General features: G+C 47.5%; 2 protein-coding genes across 3 annotated transcripts; both read left to right on the top strand.

Moving 5' to 3' along the window:
- Nucleotides 1-4,043: 4,043 nt before the first annotated feature.
- On the top strand, nucleotides 4,044-9,961 carry NPM2 (nucleophosmin/nucleoplasmin 2). The gene is made up of 8 exons (XM_044659528.1): nucleotides 4,044-4,098; nucleotides 4,403-4,482; nucleotides 4,648-4,773; nucleotides 5,492-5,585; nucleotides 7,772-7,956; nucleotides 9,082-9,159; nucleotides 9,361-9,452; nucleotides 9,745-9,961. Exons 1-8 carry the CDS (start codon nucleotides 4,044-4,046, stop codon nucleotides 9,959-9,961), a joined length of 927 nt encoding a protein of 308 aa, XP_044515463.1.
- Nucleotides 9,962-14,880: 4,919 nt separating this feature from the next.
- On the top strand, nucleotides 14,881-21,674 carry FGF17 (fibroblast growth factor 17). 2 transcript variants are annotated; one of them, XM_044660821.1, is made up of 5 exons: nucleotides 14,881-14,915; nucleotides 15,156-15,195; nucleotides 19,748-19,892; nucleotides 20,216-20,322; nucleotides 21,381-21,674. In XM_044660821.1, the coding sequence occupies exons 1-5, from the start codon at nucleotides 14,881-14,883 to the stop codon at nucleotides 21,672-21,674; spliced, it is 621 nt and encodes a 206-aa protein (XP_044516756.1). The 2 variants fall into 2 exon arrangements, with proteins under 2 accessions (XP_044516756.1, XP_044516755.1); XM_044660820.1 differs by having other exon boundaries at nucleotides 19,715-19,892.
- Nucleotides 21,675-22,023: the final 349 nt, after the last annotated feature.

The raw sequence follows: 22,023 nt of genomic DNA, 5'->3' as shown, positions 1-22,023 counted from the left end.
CCTCTCCGAAGAGGAAAAGCGAAAAGAGTTGGGAAAGCTGGCTGGGCTGCCAATGCGCCTGCGCACGCTCTAGTCGCTCTGACGCGAAAGAAAAAGTGAAATGAAGAAAATTGGGGAAGAGAGCTAGCAACCTTCTTTCATCCTTTTTCTCCTTCCTCTTCCTCTCCCTCCCCCCCGCCCCTGTTTGTATTTGGCGCAATCGCACTAGCGAGACTGTCTGCCGGCGCTTGGGCTTCGGCGAGAGGGGGCAGTAGCGACGCCTTTAGTGAAGGATAAGATCTCGGGGCACTTCCGAAATAAGGCTAAGGAGAGATAGTTGTCCCACCCGCTTATTGGCCAGGGAAATCGTTATTTTAGTACCCTGGAAGTACTTCCGTCGTCAACTCCGCTGTTTGCAAATTGCCCCCGGCCCAGGAAGGCTACCCTTCTCACTGTATTCCTCTCTCCTGCCACGTCTACAACCGCCTAACGACTCCCTGCCTGCAGTGCAGCCTCCTCCGTACACATTTTAGTTCTGGAACCAGGAACCATGATTGGATCTAAGCTGCCATTGTCCCTGGGTCGGAGGTGTCAACCTCCTTCTCCCATATTCCGTATTATCCCTGTATTGGTTTAGTCCGAAATGTCTCTTCTGCCTACCATTCTCTGGCCCGTTTGTTTTCCTCAGTTACGATGCCAATTCCTTTTGCGCTATTTTTGTATCCCAAATTTAGTACAGTGGCACATAGTCTTTTTTTCATACTCAAAAGGATAAAATAACAGTTTTAGTTTTCAAAGCTCCCAACTTTTTTTTTAAGCCCAGACAATCACCTTAAAACCCATACTAAGTATTGTTTCCAAAGCAGAAGAGTAGAAAGAGCTCGGCAACTATATAGTTCATTGACTTGCCCTGGGTTCACACAGCTAGGAAGTGTCAGGTCAAAATTGAACTCAAGATCTGTCTTCAAGCCAGGTTTTCTATCTACTCACCTAGCTTACCCTCCCTAAAAATTTTAAGATGATCAAAGGAATTTTTAGCTTCCTGCCTTCCAGGTTTCCTCTGGAAGAGATTAACTCATTCCAGCTGTAGGAATCATAGGTTGTTAGTTGACCTGATCTTCATTTAATATTCCAAGCCATTAGGAAAAGGCCTCATTATTCAGATCAGAGTCCATAACCCTTGAGAAGAGTTTTCTCATCAGCTGAGTTAGAAATTAGGACCTCATCTGGTCTAGCACCTCATTAAAACACCCAGTAGAGGCTCCAGTTCTCACGAACACTCACCATTTAAGGATTGCAGGCCATGAGCCCCTGACTTTAAGAACCAGATTGACTTAACTGATACCTGAAAGAGAGTGATCAGCAACAGTTTGTAGAAAAACACAGACTTTGCCTTGTGAATTATTACCTACAAAGGCACAATTTCCAGTGCTTAGCACAGTGCCCCAACACTTAGTACAATGCCTGGCACATAGATGATACTTAAAAATATTTATTGATTGAGTATAAGGTTAAGAAGGTGCTCTAGGATATCTGTAAAACACAAAGGCTTAAACTTTGGACAAATTTCAGACAAATTTAGGGATTAGGAAGAGAAAGGGAGACGTTAGTATTTGATATCTTTGTAAACCATAAAGTCCTATAAGTTTTAGTTATTGTCTTATCTCCTTCCCCTAACAGTAATTTAAACATGTCATTTGTGTTAAATCCACCTGGGAAAAATTAAGTGAATGAAAAATGACTTTTTGCCAGGCTATGACATGCAGTTCAACAGATATTCCACTGAGTTAGTTTTTCCATATATAAAATCCAGGACAGACATTACAAATGAACAATGTGTTGACCCTAGGATTGAACAGCAGAAAGAAAGTGAGCTGGATTGTATTTGAGAAACTGTGCATCACTCTCAATCCCAAGATGCTCCCCCCAAAAATAATAAAATTCATCTTTTTAAAACACCACTATTATCCCCAGAGACTATAAATGGTGAATGAAATGCTACAATCTCCAAAGGATTATTATTTCCAGTTACCCAAAGGGTAATGAAAAGATGAATGGTAGTTCATAAAGAGAATGTAGTATGTTACCAAAGATGATTTACACACAAGAAGAATAAAAGATATCATTCAGCAGATACATAATGGATAAAAGAAGTAGGACCATCCCATTAACAAGTATGAGGCATGAAAAAAGGATAACTCAGTTACTACATCAGCACCACATAATGTTGAGACCTACAAGAAGTCCCTTTAATGCACTGGGTGGGTTTTTTACAAAATAGATGTGGGAGGACATGGATAAGTATTAGTTTGAAAAGATAGAGATAGATAGTGATTTGCACTATTGGAAAGAATATCTACATTGATGAGATCTTGGACTTACCAAAGCGTTATCTGCCCTGACTTTTGATCTCCATGATGTTGTCCCACCTTTCTTAAAGTCAATAGTACTTGGTTCACCTCTTCTTATCATTATCACCCTTTGCCAACATCCTCTGTACCTAGATGACCCTTCTATAACACGAAAGACTCAAAGCTCCCTAACTTCCTTGATTCCAGTGACCTTCATTGTCCATTCTACTTGAACTACTTTCAATCTCACCATCACTTGAAACTATTTCCAAAATCTTGAACTCTGAAATCCCTCTGTCAATTTGATAGGTGTGAGGCAAAACCTAGAAATTGTCTTAAATGTTTTGTTGTTCGGTCACTTCAATAGTACCCAATTCTGCATTACCCCATTTGGTGTTTTCTTGGCAAAAATACTGAAATAATTTGCCATTTCCTTCTTAAGTTCATTTTACAGATGAGGAAACTGAGGCAAACAGAGTTAAGTGATTTGCCCAGGGTTGCAGGGTCAGTGTCCAAGACCAGATTTGAACTCAGGAAGAAGAGCCTGATTCCAGGTCTGGTGCTCTGTCCACTGCACTAACTAGATGTCCCTTTTTTTAAGTTACATTTTTCTCTAGTTTCTTAATAATCTGACTTTTTATATCTAGGTTATGTATCTTTTTTGGTGCTTATTTTGGTATGTGGTACCAGATATTTTTTCTATAACTAGACAGAGCACTATACTGGAGGCTGGGGATAGAAATACAAAATGTTGAGATACTGAAAGAATAATAATAAAAAACTAAATGTTTGCTGAATGTATGTTAATCTATTTACAAGATAAGACTATGTCCTCAAAGACTTATTCTTGCCTTTCTTCCTCATTTCCTAGCTGAACAGATCCTAAATCTTCTATAAATACTATAAATAAAAAGAAAAGTCTCATTAGTAGAACCAAAAGAACATTATATAAAGCTACAGAAATAATGTTTGAAGAATAAATTGTGAATGTCCACCTCCTGAGAAAGAACTAATAAATAGAAACACAAAAGACACACACTAAGGAAAAGGGAAGAGGCCTCTTCTACTTTAAGACCTACAACCAGTAGGCTGATTGGACCTAACAAGCTTCATAAGAACCATCTGTGTGACTTCCCCGCCTTATAGTAAAAGGCAATGGAATAGGGGTGAGCATGGAGGTAATGTAGCTGAGGGAGCAGTGGCAGAAAGGCTGAACTAGGATAGAATGACTGGAGTTAAGGGGGAAAAGAAAGTTCATTCTGTAAGGGCAGGCAACTGGAGGCTTCCTGATTCCTGGCCTTTTTACTTAAAAGTTTCATAAAGGCCCAGTAGATGGGAAAGATGGTGCCTAAGAAAGAAAAGGATGACCTCTGAGCATTAAAATTCCATAGTTTAGGATTAAATTTTGCTTCTCCCCCTCCCCATATGTCTTTAGTGATTCCTATTATGTGCCCCTACCTTGGGGCTTTGGGGGAATACAAAAAACAAACAAGAAGAACTTACAGTTTTATTTGAGGATAGAAGGCCCAAATTCTGAACAGATGGTCATACAACAAATAATAGGTTGAAGGAAAGGGATAGACAGAAGTTAGAATAGTTAGAGTTCAGAAGCCTGGAAGATTCCTGTTGGCTAAGGTTGTTGGGGCAGCCTTACCTGTCTCCCTTCTTCTTCTCACAGCCTTAGGTACCCTTGAAACTCCCTCCCCAAGCATCATGCCTCCAACGAGTGAAAGCAGCAAGACTGAAAAGTCCTTGGCCCTGTTCTGGGGTAAGTGGGGTAGGATTCTTCTACTGCAGGAGTTGGGAGGTTGGGTGGTTTATTCCCAGCCTTAGTGATAAGGAAAACTCTTCTTCCCTACTTCTTTGGGTTTCCTCCATTTCTATTATATTCCCAACACTGGGACTAGAAAGCCTTCTCTAGCCAGAATTTTGTGTTGATTGATATTCAGAGCTCCACCTGTGTGTTTGCCAACCCAAAATGGTAGAGAAGAGGACTGGGGAGGGGGGTGGCAGAGAAAAATATTTGTTGTAGTCACCTTCCCCATTCTTCTCTTGCCTCTCCTTCTCTCTAGGCTGTGAGTTGAGCCAAGAGAACCGCTCTTATACCTTTGATCCTTTGGAAGATGGTGATCATAAATTAATTCTGAATACGGTGGGTGAACTTCAAAGCAGACCATCAAGTGTGATAGAAAGTGAGACGGAAGGAGGTTGGGGAGAGGGAGAATCCTGACTATGATGGGAATGTGTACCGGCAGATGCCCATGGCATGGGGGAGTTGCTAGGAGGAAGCTTCAGTGGGCTCCCATACCCCTTGCAGGTATGCCTAGGGGAGAAGGCCAAAGATGAGCTAAATATAGTGGAGGTCATACCACCCCCTGATGAGAATGGCAAGAAGACACCACCAGTTCCCATTGCCATGCTGAAGCCCTCAGTCCTACCCATGGTAAGCTACCCTCTGGTCCATCAACAAAGGGTGGGAGATGAATAGGGAGTGAAGCAAATTGCTTTCTCTGAAATTCTACCCTTAGAGATTCATTCCTTTAAGTCAAAAATTGCCCATCTTTTTTAAAATGCAAGGCTTCTGGGAGGAGTAACTTATCTGAATAAATATTAGCACAGGAAATAAGAGAAATATTAAGTACCAAAGGAAGTAGAGAGACTGAAGAGGGGCAGAAGAAAGAACCAGAATTAAGATGACTCCTGACATCCGTTTCAGCAGGAATATAGGGTTGTCCCCGGGCAGTGATAGTTTAAGCTTAAATAATAGAATAAGTTTATTAAAGCTAAACAACTGCACTGAGACTTTTGAGATACCTTATACCTTTCTTTTTTTTTTAACTCTTACCTTCCATCTTAGAATCAATGCACATATCATTTTAAAGGCAGAAGAACAGTAAGGCAATGGGGATTAAGTGACTTGCCCAGGGTCACACAGCTAGGAAGTGTCTAAGGTCAAATTTGAACTTGGGACCTTCCATCTCCAGGCCTGGCTCTCTATCCACCGGGCCATCTAGCTGCCCTGGGATATTCTGTAACTGAAGACTGATACACTTCACCTGCTTTTCTCCAAAGCTGTTTCTCAGCAAAACCAGGATCTTCAGAGTAGACGGTAGGGGCGAGAAACCTGAGAAATTCTGCTTCCTGGTTGCTTCCTTTTTCAGGCCAACATTTCAGGAATGGAGCTCACTCCCCCCATCACTTTGCATCTTCGGTCAGGCTCAGGGCCAGTCCACATCAGCGGCCGTGATCTTACTGGTAAGTCTGCAGTGCCAGGTTCGTAGCAGGCACATTCTCCAGGTCTCTGAAGAACTCTAGTGAGACACGGGAGAGCCCGCTGGCACAGTGCCATCCCGCATGGCATGCCCATGTCGAAGAAGGCATCGTATTCCACAAGCAAAGGAGAATCACAAGAGCACAAAGGAAATGGGGGATGCACAAATCTAGAGGAATAGCCACCCCAAATGTTTGTGCTCAGCCTTCTGGACTCTTGGATCAGCCATCACAAACACCCTCTACTCCAACCCCAGCATCGTGATGTCCTTGGTCCTTTCCAAAAAAACAAAGGAGAGGGGCAATGATGGCTCAGGGATTGAGAGCCAGGCCTAGAGACAGGAGGTCCTGGGTTCAAATGTGGCCTCAGAAGCTTTCTACCTGTGTGACCCTGTGAACAAGTCACTGAAGCCTATTTGTCTAGCCCTTTGCCACCCTTCTGCCTTAAAATCAACACTTCATATTGATTCTAAGACAAAAGGTAAGGGTTGTTAGAAAACAAAAACAAAAAAAAATGAAGGACACATAACATCATAATAGGTAATAGGGGACTAATATTCCCCAAACAAGTCTTCTACTTCCCTGCTCAAAATTCTTTAGTTTTTCTCCTTGTCCAAGAAACTTTGGCCTGAAATTCAAAGTTTTCCCCAAACTGGCTCCAATCTGCCTTTTCTTTTCTTTTTAAACCCTTATCTTCTATCTTAGTACAAGTATTGCTTCCAAGGCAGAACAGTAAGGGCTAGGCAATGGGGGTTAAGTGACTTGCCCAGGATCCCACAACTAGGAAGTGTCTGAGACCAGATTTGAACCTAGGACCACCATCTCTAGGCCTGACTCTCCAACCTCTGAGCCACCCAGCTACTCCCATAACATAGAAATCTTTAGAGAAAACTAGAAAAGGAAGATGGGGAGGGGGAAGGAGAGAATGGACAAAATCAATCAATTCATCCAAAAAAAAAATCTCACAATATATGCAGTATTCCATCCCCGTAGACATCCCATCACCACACATGCATACATAGCAGCAAAGGCATAAAGAGAGGTATCTATTCATATCCCTTCTTTTAGCCCAACACTGTTCTTTGTAGTTTTGTGATATTCATTTTCAATTGTTTTATGGCATTGATCTCCCATTTATGTTTTGATGGTCATTGCATGTGCTATTTTCTTGACTGTGCATCAGTTTACTCAAGTCTTGTCAGGCTAATTAATCTATTTTTAACACTGAGGACAAAAAAAGGCTTTGGAGAATGCAAGTTCATTTTTTTTTGAATTTGGAACATTTTATTTAATTAATTAATTTAGAATATTTTTACTTGGTTACAAGATTCATGTTCTTTTCCTCCCCTCTACCCACACCCTCCCGTAGCCAATGCGCAATTCCACTGGGTTTTACATGTATCATTGATCAAGACCTATTTCCATATTATTAATATTTGCACTAGGGTGATCACCTAGAGTCTACATCCCAAATTCCTCATCAACCATGTGATCAAGCAGTTGTTTTTCTTCTGTGTTTCTACTCCCACAGTTCTTCCTCTGGATGTGGGTAGTTTTCTTTCTCATAAGTCTCTCAGAATTGTCCTGGATCATTGCACTGCTGCTAGTACAGAAGTCCATTACATTCGATTGTGCCACAGTGTATCAGTCTCTGTGTACGATGTTCTTCTGGCTCTGCTCCTTTCACTCTGCATCAATTCCTGGAGGTCTTTCCAGTTCACATGGAATTCCTCCAGTTTATTATTCCTTTGAGCACAATAGTGTTCCATCACCAACAGACACCACAATTTGTTTAGCCATTCCCCAATCAAAGGGCATCCCCTCATTTTCCAATTTTTTTGCCACCACAAAGAATGTGACTATAAATATTTTTGTACGAGTCTTTTCCCCTTTGATCTCTTTGGGGTATAAACCCAACAGTGGTATGGCTGGATCAAAGGTAAGACAGTTTTTTAATGACCTTTGGGCATAGTTCCAACTTACCATCCAGAATGGCAATGAATTTGGATCAATTCACAACACCAACAATGCATTAGTGTCCCAATCTTGCCAGATCCCCTCCAACATTTATTATTTCCTTTGCTGTCACGTTAATTAATCTGCTAGGTGTGAGGTGTTACCTCAGTTGTTTTGATTTAATGCAGGCTCAATCTTGTTCATCACTTCCACAGTGACTTTAGACCTGCCCTGGGAGGAAGGAGAGAGGGATGAGGATGAAGAGGCCAGTGAAGAGGAAGAAGAGGCCAGTGAGGAAGAAGATGATGCTGATGAAGATTCTGATGAGATATCCCTGGAGGCTTCTCCACCTAAATCAACCAAGCGACTAGCTTCCAACAGCCAGGCTAGTGTCGCAAAGGTGAGAGTGGAGTTCCTGGATGGTGTCTGGGACATGAGGATTAGAAGATTCAGGGTAACGGGAGGCCATGGGTTCAAATCTGACCTCACACTTCCTAGCTGTCAAGTTAGACAAGTCCCTTGACCCCCAGTGCCTAGCCCTCACTACTCTTTAGCCTTGGAACCAATATACAGTATTGATGAAAGGTACAGCTTATGGGATCAATGGTCCCCCTGACCAAGACATGTGGAAAGAGCTCTAGATTTGGAGCCAGAGAATCAAAGTCCAAATATTGGCTCTTCTGTTTACTACCTGTGTGTCACTGAACATCTGTAAAAAGAAAAAAGTAAGATCTGTACAGAATAAAGAAGTTTAGGGGGAAGCTAGATAGCTCAGTAGATAGAAAGCCAGGCCTAGAGAAGGGAGGTCCTGGCATCAAATCTGGCCTCAGACACTTCCCAGCTGTGTGACCCTGGGCAAGTCCCTTAACCCTCATTGTCTAGTTCTTACTGTTCTTCTGCCTTAGAAACAATACATAGCATTGAATCTAAGATGGAAGGTATGGGTTTAAAAAAAAAAAAGAATCAAGGAGTTAGACTAGAACTCAAAGAGCTCATCACACTTTAAATTCCTTTCAATCCTCATCACCTAGTGCTTGGAGTTGTTGGACAGGGAGTCAGAAAGATGCAAATCCCAGTCTTACTTTTGACCTTGACTAGTTGTGTGACCTGAGGCTTAACCTCTGTTTCTTTGTGTGTAAAAAGAAAGAGTTGAACTAGGTGTCATCTAAAGTCTCTTCTGGCCCTAAATTCCATGATCCAGTGCCCATTGGGACCCTTGAGAATAGGGTGCTGCCAACAGACACCCACAAATGGAAGGGAAGACGTATCTAGTACATTGTTTTAGGGAAGTCCTTGCTAAGGAGCCACTTAGTCCATCCTGGCTATTGTTATTTTCTTTAAATGCAGAAAAAGAAGCTGTCGGAAGCTCATAGGTGAGTCTGAGGCAACCAAGAGAGGTTAGAGGGTCTAGAAGGGAGTCATCTCGCTTGCTTCCTCCATTCCTCCAAATCGGTGCTTCTCCTTCCTTCCCCAAAACTGTCCAAAGTTCCACTTTCCTGCTCTGGGAGCAGCGCTTCTACTTTAGCCTGGTGCCGAGAGGCCCCAGTGTGAGACCCCTTTCTCTCTTCTTAGTGCCCCAACCCTGAAGAGTCCGGAATCAAAGGTAAGAACTAAAGGAGAAGATGGCAGGGTTTACGTTAAGGTGGGGCCCCATGCTCCGAGCTAGGGAACACAAAGCCCCTTTTCCCCAACAGGCCAGAGCCAAGAATGCAAGGATGACCTTCAAGTAATAAAGGCAACCTGGAGCAGAGGTAGGAAAGGTGAGTGAGTCGGGAATGAATGGGGTGCCTTGGTTTCCCTCAAGGTCTGTCCCCCAGTGGAGAAGTTTGTGGAAGAAGAGAAAAATGCCACGGCCCGTTCCCTGCCCCTTGGGGAGGCTCTGGCGTGGCTGGCAGGGTGGAGGCGGGGCACGCTGAGGCATGGTGGGGACAGCTCTTCTCCCACAGCCCCTTTCTCCCACAGGCTCTCTTTGTTTTTTACAGGAGCAAAAAAGACGAGAAGGGCAACTGCTGATGATAATAGACCATATTTAATAGAACAATAATTATTATAAACCACATGCACTGATAACAATAAACCATCACGAGAAAAACCCTTTTTTCCGACCTCTGGCTTCTTGGGTGGCTCCCCCTCCGCCCATTGGCCGCTGGCCACACCCTTCTCCCTTCCTACCCGCCACTCCGTGCAGTTGGCCTGGACCCCCGGCAGAGGTCAGCTCTGGGCTGCTGAAATGCGGCTTCCAGTGGCCAGAGCTCCCCGGGCCGCCTCCCAGTTCGGAGCGACGCCTCGGCACCCGGCGCCTGTCCTCTCCTGAGGAGTGGATGCCATCCCTTACTTATCTCCGTTTCCCCAAATTCTCCTCCCTTTCTTTCAGAAGTCTCCCATCCGAGGAGGCGGGCTTTTGAGTTTGTCTTTTTCATAAACTGCCCCTGTCTTGTGCCTTCGTTCCCTCCCCGTTTTCTCGGAGACGTTTGCAGGTATTGGATGCTGCCGGGTCTCTTCTTCCCGGCTCCTCGCCTACAGACACTGAAAAGAGCGCTTAGGCATCCTCCCCTCTAACGTCAGGCTGGCGTGATTGAGCCCACAAAGGGCCCCCCAGATCTCTAAAAGGGGCTTAGCTCGCCCCAGGACCCGAGGCCACGGGCTGGGTGTGAGAAGCCAGAGGGGTGGCAGAGATAAGGGCCGCCGCAGTCCCAAGCAGTTGGGTCAGGAGGGGATGGAGAGATAGTTGGAGAAAGGTGGTTATCTGGAGAGACGAGAGGGTATACCTGCCGGTGAAGGAACAGAGATAAGAATATAAACGTTGCCTAAGAAGAATGTGTCAGTCATGGAAGTGCCTTTTCCCCCTGCTCTCCTCCAGATTTTGAGCCATTCCTTGGGACCGCTTTTCCTCCGGTTGAGGCAGACACCCAGCCCTTACTTATCTCCTTCCCCAGTTTCTCCTCTCTGTCTTCTGGAAGTTCCCATTTAGAGAAGACAGTTTTGGGATTTTTTAAAAATCTTTTTTATAAAGTAAGTAGAGGCCTTTATGGCCTCTTTAAGGCCAGGAGGAGACTTGATTGCCAGGTTAAATCTTAGATGTATCTTTCCCACCTGTCCTGCACACCCAGGATACCTGTAGTCCATCTGGATGTCTAGATGAGGAAGAAACTAATGGAAAGGGAGGGGGTGCCCTCCCTCCCTCACGGGAGCACTAAAGCATCCTAGGAACGCACCTATGCCCGGCCAGTGCCCCTGCACCTACAGATGCAGACACAACTAGACCTTCTAAAGGCCTGGGCCCCAGCTAAACCAGCCTTCTCCACCTCATTTCCAAACCAGAAAAGTCCTGAATAGGGGGACACAATAGAGGATTAGGGAGCCGTGGGGGCCCCATTGTGCACCATTGACCTGGTCTTGGTGCTGGCCAGAGTGAGGATTTGCTGCTTGGCCCTATTGCTGGGGAGCAAAGCCGAATACAATAACCAGGCCAGGTGTGTGGAGAGTGGATTGGGGGGGGGGGAGAGAGAGAGACTGAATAAAAACTCTAGGGATGCCCTTAGGTGCGCAGAGAAGGACTGGAACCTCCATGCCTAACAATCCCTTTCCATGGGAGGAGCCAGCAAGGAAGGCTGGTGGGGAGGGATGATGCTAACTGCCTTATTACCCAGAATGTAAGGCTCCAGAGCCCTTGAAGCACTCTCTGGTTTGATTCCCCTGCTCATGGGGGGGTGGGGCGAGTAAGAAAGGCATGCTCACTCCACATTTTGGTGGTGAAAAAAAATGGAGGCTCAGGATAGGAAAAACGTCCAAGAATCCTACGTTAAGCCTATGGCTGGACGGGGACTAGAACTCGGGCATTCTAGCAGCCAAGGCCACTACAGGTTCTCTGGCTGATCTCTCTGTGGCTGGTGGAATCTGGATTAGAGGAAGGCAAAGTCAAGGGCTGGGAATCAAAAGGGCAGAAGAATAGTCCAAGAATGGAAGAATGGCCTCACTTTTCCCACCTGTCTTAAGGTGCAGATCCTGAGAGACCGGGACGAGATGGGGGAAGGCTTTTGGCTATGGGGGTGGAGGTTACATGGACGTCTTGTTAGCAAGCCTCTCAGCTTCTGTGTTGGGGGGAGAAGTGGGTGTGAGACAGCTCCTGCTGGGAAGGGGGGTGTTGAACCTGGCACTAAAGATAAAGATTAACCAATACCAAGGTTGCTTCTCACTTTTCTATCACCTCCTGGCCCCCCTGCAAGTGTAAATGAACCTTCCCCTCCTGCCCATTTCTACTCCATGCTGGGGGGGGGGGAACAACGGAGCCCTACATGGGGAAAAACTAAGGCAACACTGACAAAACAGGTATTATCCTTGGAATTGGGCACAGAACTTTCTACTTTGTAATATTAGGGAGTCAAAGGAGAGAGCTAGAAGGAGCTTTCAAAATCATCCAAAATCTAATGTTGCCTAGAGAAGGAGTGACTTACCCAAGATCACAAAGTGAATGGCAATCTCAGAACTAGAACCCAGGGCACCTTAAGCAGTGGGTAGAGCATAGGGCCTTGGATCAAGAAGATCAGAGTTCTAATCCAGCTTCAAGACACTAACTTTGTGACCCTGAGCAAGTCCCTTAACAACTTGGCCTCAATTTCCTCATTGGTAAAATGGGGATAATAACACTCCCCAAGATTGTTGTGAGGATTAAATGAGATAATATTTCAAGTCTTTGGCACCATGACTAGTACCTAGTAAGGGCTATACAAACAAGAGTTCCCTTCCCTTGATCCTCAGTCTCGTGTAACTTTTACTGTACAATATTTCCTGGCCCATGCAGACTGTTTTCACTGCTATTGACCTTTGGGTGTGAGAGGGATGAGGACAAGCCTAGAGGTAGAGATGGGAAAGGGGAAGGGAGGGGGTGCTAGAGCCCTTCAAAATGGGCTAAGATAAAAAGATTGTGGAGACCCAGGGCTGGGTGGAGGCTTGATTGGTGGCTAGGAGAGGAGCCCCGTCCACTGGCTCATAAGACCTTGGCTCTCTCCTACTACTAACTGATCAATCACTGGAACTGGACCAGGAAATGGACGGCAGAGACTGCCACCCCAACGTTTTCTTGTTCAGTATCCTGTATGATTTCTCCATCCTTATCTCTTCTTACCCATTCGTGTTCCCTGTGGAAAAGAGTAGCTTCTCTCCACCAAGAGAAAAGAAAGGGAGCAATGAGGATGTACAGAAGGAATATAGTATTGCATACTCGGAGAATTGGAGCTACCAGTCCTCTAGGCCAGGATAAACCAGCCGGCAGCATCCTAGTTGACTTCACAAAGGAGGCCATGGTACCTGGATGCTACATCCAGTGTTTTCCCATAGTGCTCTAGGAAGCCAGGAGTGAGCGGTAAAAAGAGCACTGGACACAGAGCAAAGTTTTACTATCTATTGTCACAACTGAGACTTTTGCTTCTCTGAAATGGAAAATGAGAAATTCAGACTAAATGATCCTTAAAACCCTTATCTTCTGACATAGAACCAATACTGTGTATTGCTTCCAAGGGAGAAGAGCTGGACAATTGGGGTTAAGTGACTTGCCCAGGGTCACTCCATTAGGAAGTGTCTGAGACCACATTTGAACCCAGGACCTCCTGTCTCTAGGCCTGGCTCAAAATCCACTGAGCCACCTAGAAGCCCTTCTTAAAGCCTTTTGAGCTGTAAAATTTGTCTGTGATTTTTTAAAAAACTCTCTGGGCATTACAAGCACACATACACAACAGATGACTAGGGAAGGAGTCTAAACCCTGCAGCCTTCTCCATTAAGACTGTCACACAAGTAATGATGGGGGAAGGGGTGTTACTGACAGTTTTGTGGATTCACTGTAGTTCAAGGAGATGAGAGAATGCCAAAGGTGAAAGAAAGCTTCTTCCTTCCCAACCTCACATAAATAAATAAATTCATTTCCTCCTCCCTGCCCTTTCTGGCTGAATTTGGAAGAATCCCAGGAGATGGGATGCAAAAATATCAGGACGTTCCGAACCTAGGGTTCGAGTCTAAAGACAACTTCCCCCAATCTTGGGCCCTTCCCCCACTTAGAGAGAAACCCCTTCTCCTTACACACACGTACACGCACTCACACAGCTGGGTGTCACTGAGATCACTATGCCCAAATTCAACCCCAGGAAGGTGATGATCAAGTTTCCCTAGCCTCCACCTCTCAGAATCACCCAAAATTTAACAAGTGTTTTCTGAGCATCCCCTCTGTACTAGGCACAATATAAAATTAGGAGGAAACAATATATGGCTAAAGCAGCCCTCTTCTTGCCCTCAATGAGTTCCTAAAATGAGAAGGGCAAAACGTGAAAGCAGTGTGACATGGAATAAAATCAAGTGCCCAGTGAAATAGGATCCTGTCGCTTTACAAATGGACATTGAAGAAGATGGTCCCCAGCTTTAACACAGCTAGGTTCAAAGCCCTCTACCCACCCACCCCTTCCATTGCCACCCAGTTTTCCCTTGGAAACTCCATTCTTAGTTGGCCTGGGGTCCTGGAGAAGTCTTTGTCCCAAGGCAGTGGCACTGGGCCCAGCCACGAAACCAAGAAGTCATCAAGGAGCCCACCCCCAGACCCCACTAGGAGCACCTGCTGCACTTAGGCAAGAGTTAACCCCTCCTTCCCCTGTGGGCAGACCTTAATGGAAGTGGGAGAAAGAAGGGGAGGCGGGGTCAAGTGAAGCCATGGAAGTGACTGGCTTAGAGCCATGACCACCCCCACACCCACCCCCCAAAAGGCTCTTCCTTTAAAGGTCTTAGAGGATTCCCCACACACAGAAAAAAAAAAAGTTGGAAGATGCTTGTCCTATCCTTGACTCAGCCTCAACTTACCAGCCAGGGAGACTGAGACATGACTCAGGGCAAAGGAGGAGTTGACCCTATTCTGGGTCTGTGGGAGGGACGAGAATGATGGAGACTAAGGGGACCAGTTTGCTTACCAGAAAAGCTCTACTGGTTCCAACCTCTGGATAGCCCAGCAGAAAGGAGAGAGATAGAAGGGAAAGAGAGAAAGAGAGGAGCCCCCAACAATTCCTCCTCCCTCTTCCTACGCCCCCCCCCAAGACTGGAGTTTTGCAGTCATACTGAGACTGGAAGGTGGACAGATCACACCTCTGCTCTCCCTGTGGCTCCCTCCTCCTCTCCTCCTCCTCCTCCCCTTCCTCCTCCTCCTTCTCCCTCTCCTCCTCTCCCCCCTTGAGGACCTGTGGTTCGAAGATCTTTGGTTGTTCTGGGATTCTACCTCAGGGGCTGTCCACATCTACAACTGAGTTTTTAGGGGCGAGGGGGCTTCCTCTCCAAGAAATCTCTCCAGTGATGGGAGCCTCCCGTCTCCTGGCAAACCTCACTCTGTAAGTCTGTGTGCTGACTTGAGTTTTGTTACCATTTCCAGCCTTGATGGAGGTTTAATCTTAGCCGGGACTCCAAGGCTGTCCCCACTGACTGGATGGGAGCATGTATGTGTGTGTGTGTGTGTGTGTGTGTGTGTGTGTGTGTGTGTGTGCATTTTTGCGTATGTGTGTGTATGTAATCTGTGTGTATGTGTGTAAGCCAGTAACCAAACCCTGGATTTGTTTTCTCTCTCCATGCAGATGCTTTCAGCTCCTGATCCTCTGTTGCTGCCAAACCCAGGTAGGCTGGAGTTCCCTACTATCTTTTTTTTTTTCTTCTTTGCCCCCAATTTGGCTGCCTGGTTGGGGGGATGGGAAGATGGTAGAGAATTATGGTCTCTCACCCAAGAGGCGACGGTGTATGGTTTGATACTGTATTATGCAGTATGATAGAGTGAACAGGGAGGGTGAAGACTGAAAAAAAAGATCGGGCCCCTTGAGTTTCCACTAGCCCCTCTCTGTGTCTTTTCTACCTGTGTCTGACCCCACCTACCTCAGGTGTTGTCCGCTTTTCATCTCATTTCTTTATTTGATGCCCCCACCGTCTTAAGGGGAATCCAATACAGGAAGGCGAAAGCCGTGGGGAGGGGGGACAGGAATATGGCAAGATGCCCCCTCTCCGATAGCTATCCAAGGGGATTGATTTCATTTTGAAACCAATTTTGTGGAAGCCCCCCTCCCAATGTATGTGAAGAAGGCGGGCCCAGGGCTCTCACCCTCTCACCACCTTTGGAACATCTTCCTGTACATCCAGGAGTGGGGCACCCATGAAATGCCCAGGACAGGTTGAAGGGACTCCCAAGCAGATAGGGCAATAGGGGTCAAGCCCAGAGCAGTTGTTTGGGATTGCATTCGGAATTGGTTTTATACACATCCTTCCTCTGTCACTTCCATCACCACCTCCACCACCTCTACCCTGACTCTAGGTCTCCTCCTGCCTCTCCTGCGTGCCCCCCCCCCCAAGCTTCAGCCCCTTCTGGAAGCTTGGTCCTTTTTTTGTGATCCTCCATAAAAGTGCAACTATTAAAATGCACTGGTCCAGAACCGTGCCGGAGAGCTCTCCTGCCTCGCGTTCCCAAGGCTGAGGCTGGGGGCTTCTCTTCACATCCACTTGGGACTTTTTTTGAAGGTAAATGCCTTTTCTCTGGGAGAGGGAAAGGGGCTGCCTTTGAAGCAGTGGGGGGGTGGGAGAGAGAGACAACCCCCCCTTTTTTTCCTTCCCCCTTTTGCTCCAACCCCATTCCAGGCCTTTTGCTTCACACATCCAAGGAGAGTGAGAAGAAAGCCTCGGCCTGACTGTAGGGGGGGCTGGGGGTGGGACCCAACCTGTTCTGGAAGGGGAATTAGCACAATGGTGTGGAGGGACTGGGCGTTTATTGCCCGGCCTGAGGCCCCATTCAGTTGGAAGGGAAGGTGGCAAAGCCCTCCTTTTCCCCCTTGAAGTGCCCCCGCTCCCCCTGTGGGGGGAGGTAAGCAGGCCGGACTATAGCCATGCTTGAGGGGCTGCCTGACAAGCAGCTGTCTGAGGCGGGTAGAAGGGGAGGTTCCCCCCACAGCGGGGACATTAAAGAGCTGGGCAAGGTCCCACGGGGAGAGCGGCTTGTGGGCTGTGGGCCGTGGGGGCGTGGGGCTGCCTTTGTGCAGGGCTGGGGGGATAGGAAAAGGGGAGAGATGGGGGGGCCAGCGGCCCCTCCTTCTGCTTCTGACCTGGAACAGACAGGGAGAATAAGGCTGCCTGCCAAGAAGGGCGGAGGGACCTGAACCTGAGCCAGGAGACTTGAGGGGGTCAGGGAGAAGGGGCCAGACCCAAGCCAGGGTCTCAGTTCTCACAGAAGAGCCCTATTGAGTCCCCTTGTTGCCCTGGCCTCCTGGTCATTTACCTGGCTGACTTGGCCGAGCCGGATGGATATGAGGAGTTGGGATTGACAAGGTTGGAATTAAGAAGTAACTGGAGTTAGGGACCAGTTCAGGGCAGAAGCAAACAGAGGGAGAAGAAAAGGGAGACCTGAGCCTCAGGAAATGGCAGGATTCCTCAGCCTCCCCTTGACAGCTTCCCAAATAGAAATCCCTCTTCCATCACCCAGAAGATGAAAGGGGATTTCCAGGAGACACCTCGTCTTGCAGCGATAGATGACTGGGATGAGGGTCACATTAAGGGATGGCATAGGAGCCAGACCTGTGACTTTACTGCTAGAGGGAATTCTGGGTAAGAAATCTCTTTTCCCAGTACGAGGAAGCACTTCTGGGTAACTTAGAGAACAGCCTGGAGTGGTCACTTGCCAGGAGTCACAAAGTCACATGTATTAGAGGGGGACCTTGAACCCACCTCCAAGACCAATTCTTTATCCACCCTTACAGTACTGCCTCTAGCTATTAGGGAGTGTCAGGAATCTGAGCAGAGAGAATGTGGGAGCACGGCAGAGCCAGACTCACCAGAATCCAAATCTGGGGGGGGGGGGGAGGAGGGCAGATGGAATTTGGGAAACAGTCGTGTTTGTGGGCCCTGGGAAGGAGAAAAAAAGACCTTGCCTTCACATACATACGCATACATATACACACACATATATACACATATTTAGGAAACTTGGGAATTTTTATATCTTTATCTATATAATATATATTTGTGTGTACAAACATCCACACACATCCACACACAGGCCTTTAAAACAAGAACCAGCAGACAGGAACACAATGGAAGATGGCTTATAGAACCCCTCAGGGAAGAGAAAAGAAGACAAGTATCATATATACATATATATATAAACATCATTTCCAAATAAGTAAATGGATAAGAGGCAGCTGAATAGCTCAGTGGATAGAGCATTAGGCCTGAAGTCAAGAGGACCTGGGTTCAAATGTGGCCTTAGATACTTCCTCGAAGTGTGATCCTAGGCAAGTCATTTTACCCTGTTTGCCTAGCCCTTGCCTTTGGCCTTAGAATTGTTACTAAGAAAGTAGGGGTTAAAAATAAAAATAAAAATGGAAATAGAGGCCCAAAGTAGAGAAGGTACTTGCCTTGGATCGTATAAGTCCCAAATAGGAACTGAACCTAAGCCTGCCTGCCCCCTCTTTTGTGCCTCCATTTTCCATACCCCCACGTCCCTGCCCTGGGTCCCAGCTGTCCAGAAAAAGCTGGCCATCCCCCAGGTGTGAGGGAGGGCCTGGCAGTGGTAGCATTGTGGTCTCAGTGTCTGCACAGGCAAGACTCAGCAACAGCAGCTAGAGCAGGCAATGCTTTTTGGCTGCTGCTGCTCCTCACTTCCAGTCCAATGGGGCATCCAGACCCTAAACTCTAGGGCAGTGATAGGACCTTTGCCAAGTCTAAAAGTGGATGGAGACCAGAGTGCAATAAGCCAAAGTCAGATGGATCATCTGGATTCCTGGGTTAGCCCTCTAGAAGCCCATCATCTTCTATTTTTGTTGTTCAGTCCTGTCCAACTTTGTGAACTCGTTTGGGGTTTTCTTGGCAAAGACATTGGAGTAGTTTGCCATTTCCTTCTCCAGCTCATTTACAGATGAGGAAACTGAGGTAAACAGGGTTAAACGACTTGCCCAGGATCACCCAGCTACTAAGTGTCCGAGGCCAGATTTGAACTCACGAAGGAATTTTCCTGACTCCATTTCTAAGGCTCCCTCACTGCCTGATTCTTCTGGACAGCTGGAGCCCAAAGGCTGTGAAAGATGGAGGGAGAAAAGAGGGGGCAGGCAGGTGAAGGGGAAAGGCAGGGAGGCAGGAAAGCTTAGGTGCCTCTCCTACTGACGATTGTTTAAAATAGAGGTTCTTAACCTTTTTTTGTGACGTGTACTCCTGTGGCTGTCTGCTGAAGCTGTGCTCTCCTCAAAAGAGTACTTTCAAATCACTGAGGGAAATGCTCGAAGGACAGTCAGTCTGAAAATCAAGATGGAATTGTTTTTCCCATCCAAGTTCATTTTCCAGACCCTTTGAGAGCCCACGGTTTAGATGCTCTGACTTAAAATATCCCAGTGGCTTGGTTAGGAGATTGAAAGACCCCAACAAAGCCCACCAGGAATCCCTCTGTGGGTTTTCCCTGCCTCTTGCCAAGGATTTCAAAGCACATAACAGGCTTAATTTCTATTAATGTATGTTATGCGAGAGAGGAGGGAGAGGAGGAGTTTCATCTTCCTGGTAAACAGGGCTAAGACTTCTGAGCCAAGTTCTCAAACCTACCTCTATTTCCATATCTGAATGACACATTTTCTCTCTCTCTTTCATGTGTTTTCCCTCTCTACATCTCCCTCCCTCCGCCTGGCTTGCCAGGAGCTCTCCAGGAGCACAGACCTGGGAACCATAGATATTCCCTTTGAACCTGTTGCCCAGGCCTGGAAAGTGGGAGATGGGAGGCCTGAGCTCTAGTCCCGGCTCTAATGCTAACTAGCTGTGTGACTTTAAGCAGATCCGGTAGCTTCTCTAGGCCCAAGTTTCCTCATCCTCTAAGAAAAAACAAAGAGAAGGGCTTAGATTTTTCCTCTCCAGTCCTAGAGGGAATGGAGGAGGGAGGAGAGAGAAGCATACAGGCCAGGGGATGGTGTCCTTGTTCAGCCACTGAACGTCTGGGCCACGGAAGCTTCTATCCCTTCCTTTCTCAGGCTTGTGAGAGCATGCTTACCTATTGCTCATACTTCCTGCTCTCCCCTTTACCAAGACCAACCTCACCCCCTTACCCTTCTTCCTTGGGGTGGGCCGGGAGTGGTGTTGCCCAAAGCAAATTGACACTATTTTTCCCTTGGTAATTGCAAAGGGGGAGAATCACCCGTCTCCTAATTTTAACCAGTATGTGAGGGACCAGGGCGCCATGACTGACCAGCTGAGCCGGCGGCAGATCCGAGAGTACCAGCTCTACAGCCGGACCAGCGGCAAGCACGTTCAGGTCACTGGGCGCCGCATCTCCGCCACCGCTGAGGACGGCAACAAGTTTGGTGAGACCCCATCCATTTCCCCCAGCCCTACCCCTGCCTCCTTGATCTTGACCAGGGAGACCCAAAGTGCCACCTGGGTAACGATGACCTCTGGAGAGGGTGAGCAGGAAGGGCTCCAGGGCTCACCCTGAGAAGGGACGGATCGGAGGGATGGAAAACCAAAAGACCCAAATCCCTGCCCTGAAAGCAGTTGCTTCCCACTTCCCTGCCCACTGCACCGAGAGGGATGGAGGGCCCAGGCCGGCAGCCCCGATGGACGGATTTCTCTCTCTCTCCCTCCCTTCTTCTCTGCACCTCTATCCTAAACCCAACCTCCCCAACAGCCAAGCTCATAGTGGAGACAGATACATTTGGCAGCCGGGTTCGCATCAAGGGGGCTGAGAGTGAGAAATACATCTGCATGAGCAAGAGGGGAAAGCTCATTGGGAAGGTGAGGCTTTGGGAAGGTGAGGGAAAAGGGAGTGGGACCCGAGCTTGGTGACACGAGTGTATGTGGGGGGTGGGATGGGCAAGGTGGGAGGGGGACCTCTGGGGCATCCCTCCTCCCTCTGCTGCTCTCTGGGTGGGTGGGGGGAGCAGCACACTATGGTGTAGACATGGCCCTGGAAGAGTAAGAAGGAGGGATCTTGGCACACCTGTTACCCATCTCTTTCTCCACCCCCTGCTTCCTCCTTTGGACCCTTAAATGGAGCCATTCCACCCTTTCCCCAGGTCTCAATAAAAAACTTTTTCTCACCCACCCAGCTAAGAATAGTTGCAAAGAGAAAAAAATGAACCATGGTTTTATAGGTTATCTCCCCTAAAGTTAATACATTGTGTTTATTGTGCAAGGCCCCAGTCTCTGGGAGGTGGGGACATAGGGCAAAAAAGGGTTATAAGAGAATATTTGTATATATCAGCTAGGCAAGAGTTGGAAATTATGTCCCTTCTGTTCCTTCCTATCGAAAATAATTATAGAATGACCACATGTAGAGGATATTTATACAGAATATAGTTATATATACTATATGTAATATACATTTAGAATAGGTAAAGGCTAGCTTATATGCAGTTTTTGGGGGGCATTGAAAATAGGTACATTCATTTTTTTAACCATATTTTGAAAAGTGTCTTTCCCTGCATCCTTCCCAATGTGGGGTCCAAGGCACCAGGCCACTATTGTCCAAAAGCTGGCCACGGCCAGGAGGACAACTGCCATTGACCCAGTGTAGTAAGAATGTAGAGAAGGAACTTAAAGCGTCAGAAGGGATCCTCTGGTCCCCCACCAGCCAGTCTCTCTCTCCCCTTTAGAGGTCAGTGGCCCATAGCTCCCCTCCGCTCCACTCCCTTCCATTTCTGAGCCTCAGCACCCTCCGGAAAGGCTGTGGGAAGAATCTCGAGGGTGCCCAATGCTGTTTCCAAAAGGCTGCCCCCATGGCGTCCCCATAGAGACACCGGGGGCTCCTTGCGACCCCCGCCCCAGAACCCGTCTTTTCCTCCCCACCTCAGCCCAGCGGGAAGAGCAAAGACTGCGTGTTTACCGAGATTGTGCTGGAGAATAACTACACAGCCTTCCAGAACGCTCGCCATGAGGGCTGGTTCATGGCTTTCACCCGCCAGGGCCGGCCCAGGCAGGCCTCCCGCAGCCGGCAGAACCAGCGGGAGGCTCACTTCATCAAACGCCTCTATCAGGGCCAGCTGCAGTTCCCCAACCACGGGGAAAGGCAGAAGCAGTTTGAGTTTGTGGGATCAGCCCCAACCCGTCGGACCAAGCGCACCCGGCGACCCCAGCCCATCACGTAGTCAGGGGGAAGAGGGGGCACCCTGGCCCAGAACCAACCCTCCCACCCCGTTCATGTAACAAGGACTGGGTTGAGGGAGGGGAGGTCATCCCCATCAGACTCGCAGAGGAGCCCCACGGACCACAAGGCACTCAAGAGCTCCTCCTTTTGAAAGGGGACGGGACTGCAGCCGTCAAGGGGGTATCCTGGGACTTGGGGAAAAGCACCAAGAAGGTGCCACACCCCTAGGTCCCACATGGAATGGAGAGAGGGAAGGGAAGAAGGGAGGGAGGGAAAGGGAGAGAGAGAGAGAGAGAGAGAGAGAGAGAGAGAGAGAGAGAGAGAGAGAGAGAGAGAGAGAGAGAGAGAGA

This window comes from Gracilinanus agilis, chromosome 2, assembly GCF_016433145.1.
Source record: "Gracilinanus agilis isolate LMUSP501 chromosome 2, AgileGrace, whole genome shotgun sequence".
NCBI classification, from domain to species: domain Eukaryota; kingdom Metazoa; phylum Chordata; class Mammalia; order Didelphimorphia; family Didelphidae; genus Gracilinanus; species Gracilinanus agilis.
The sequence above is the reverse complement of the archived record's forward strand: the minus strand, read 5'-3'. Positions and strand labels throughout refer to the sequence as shown.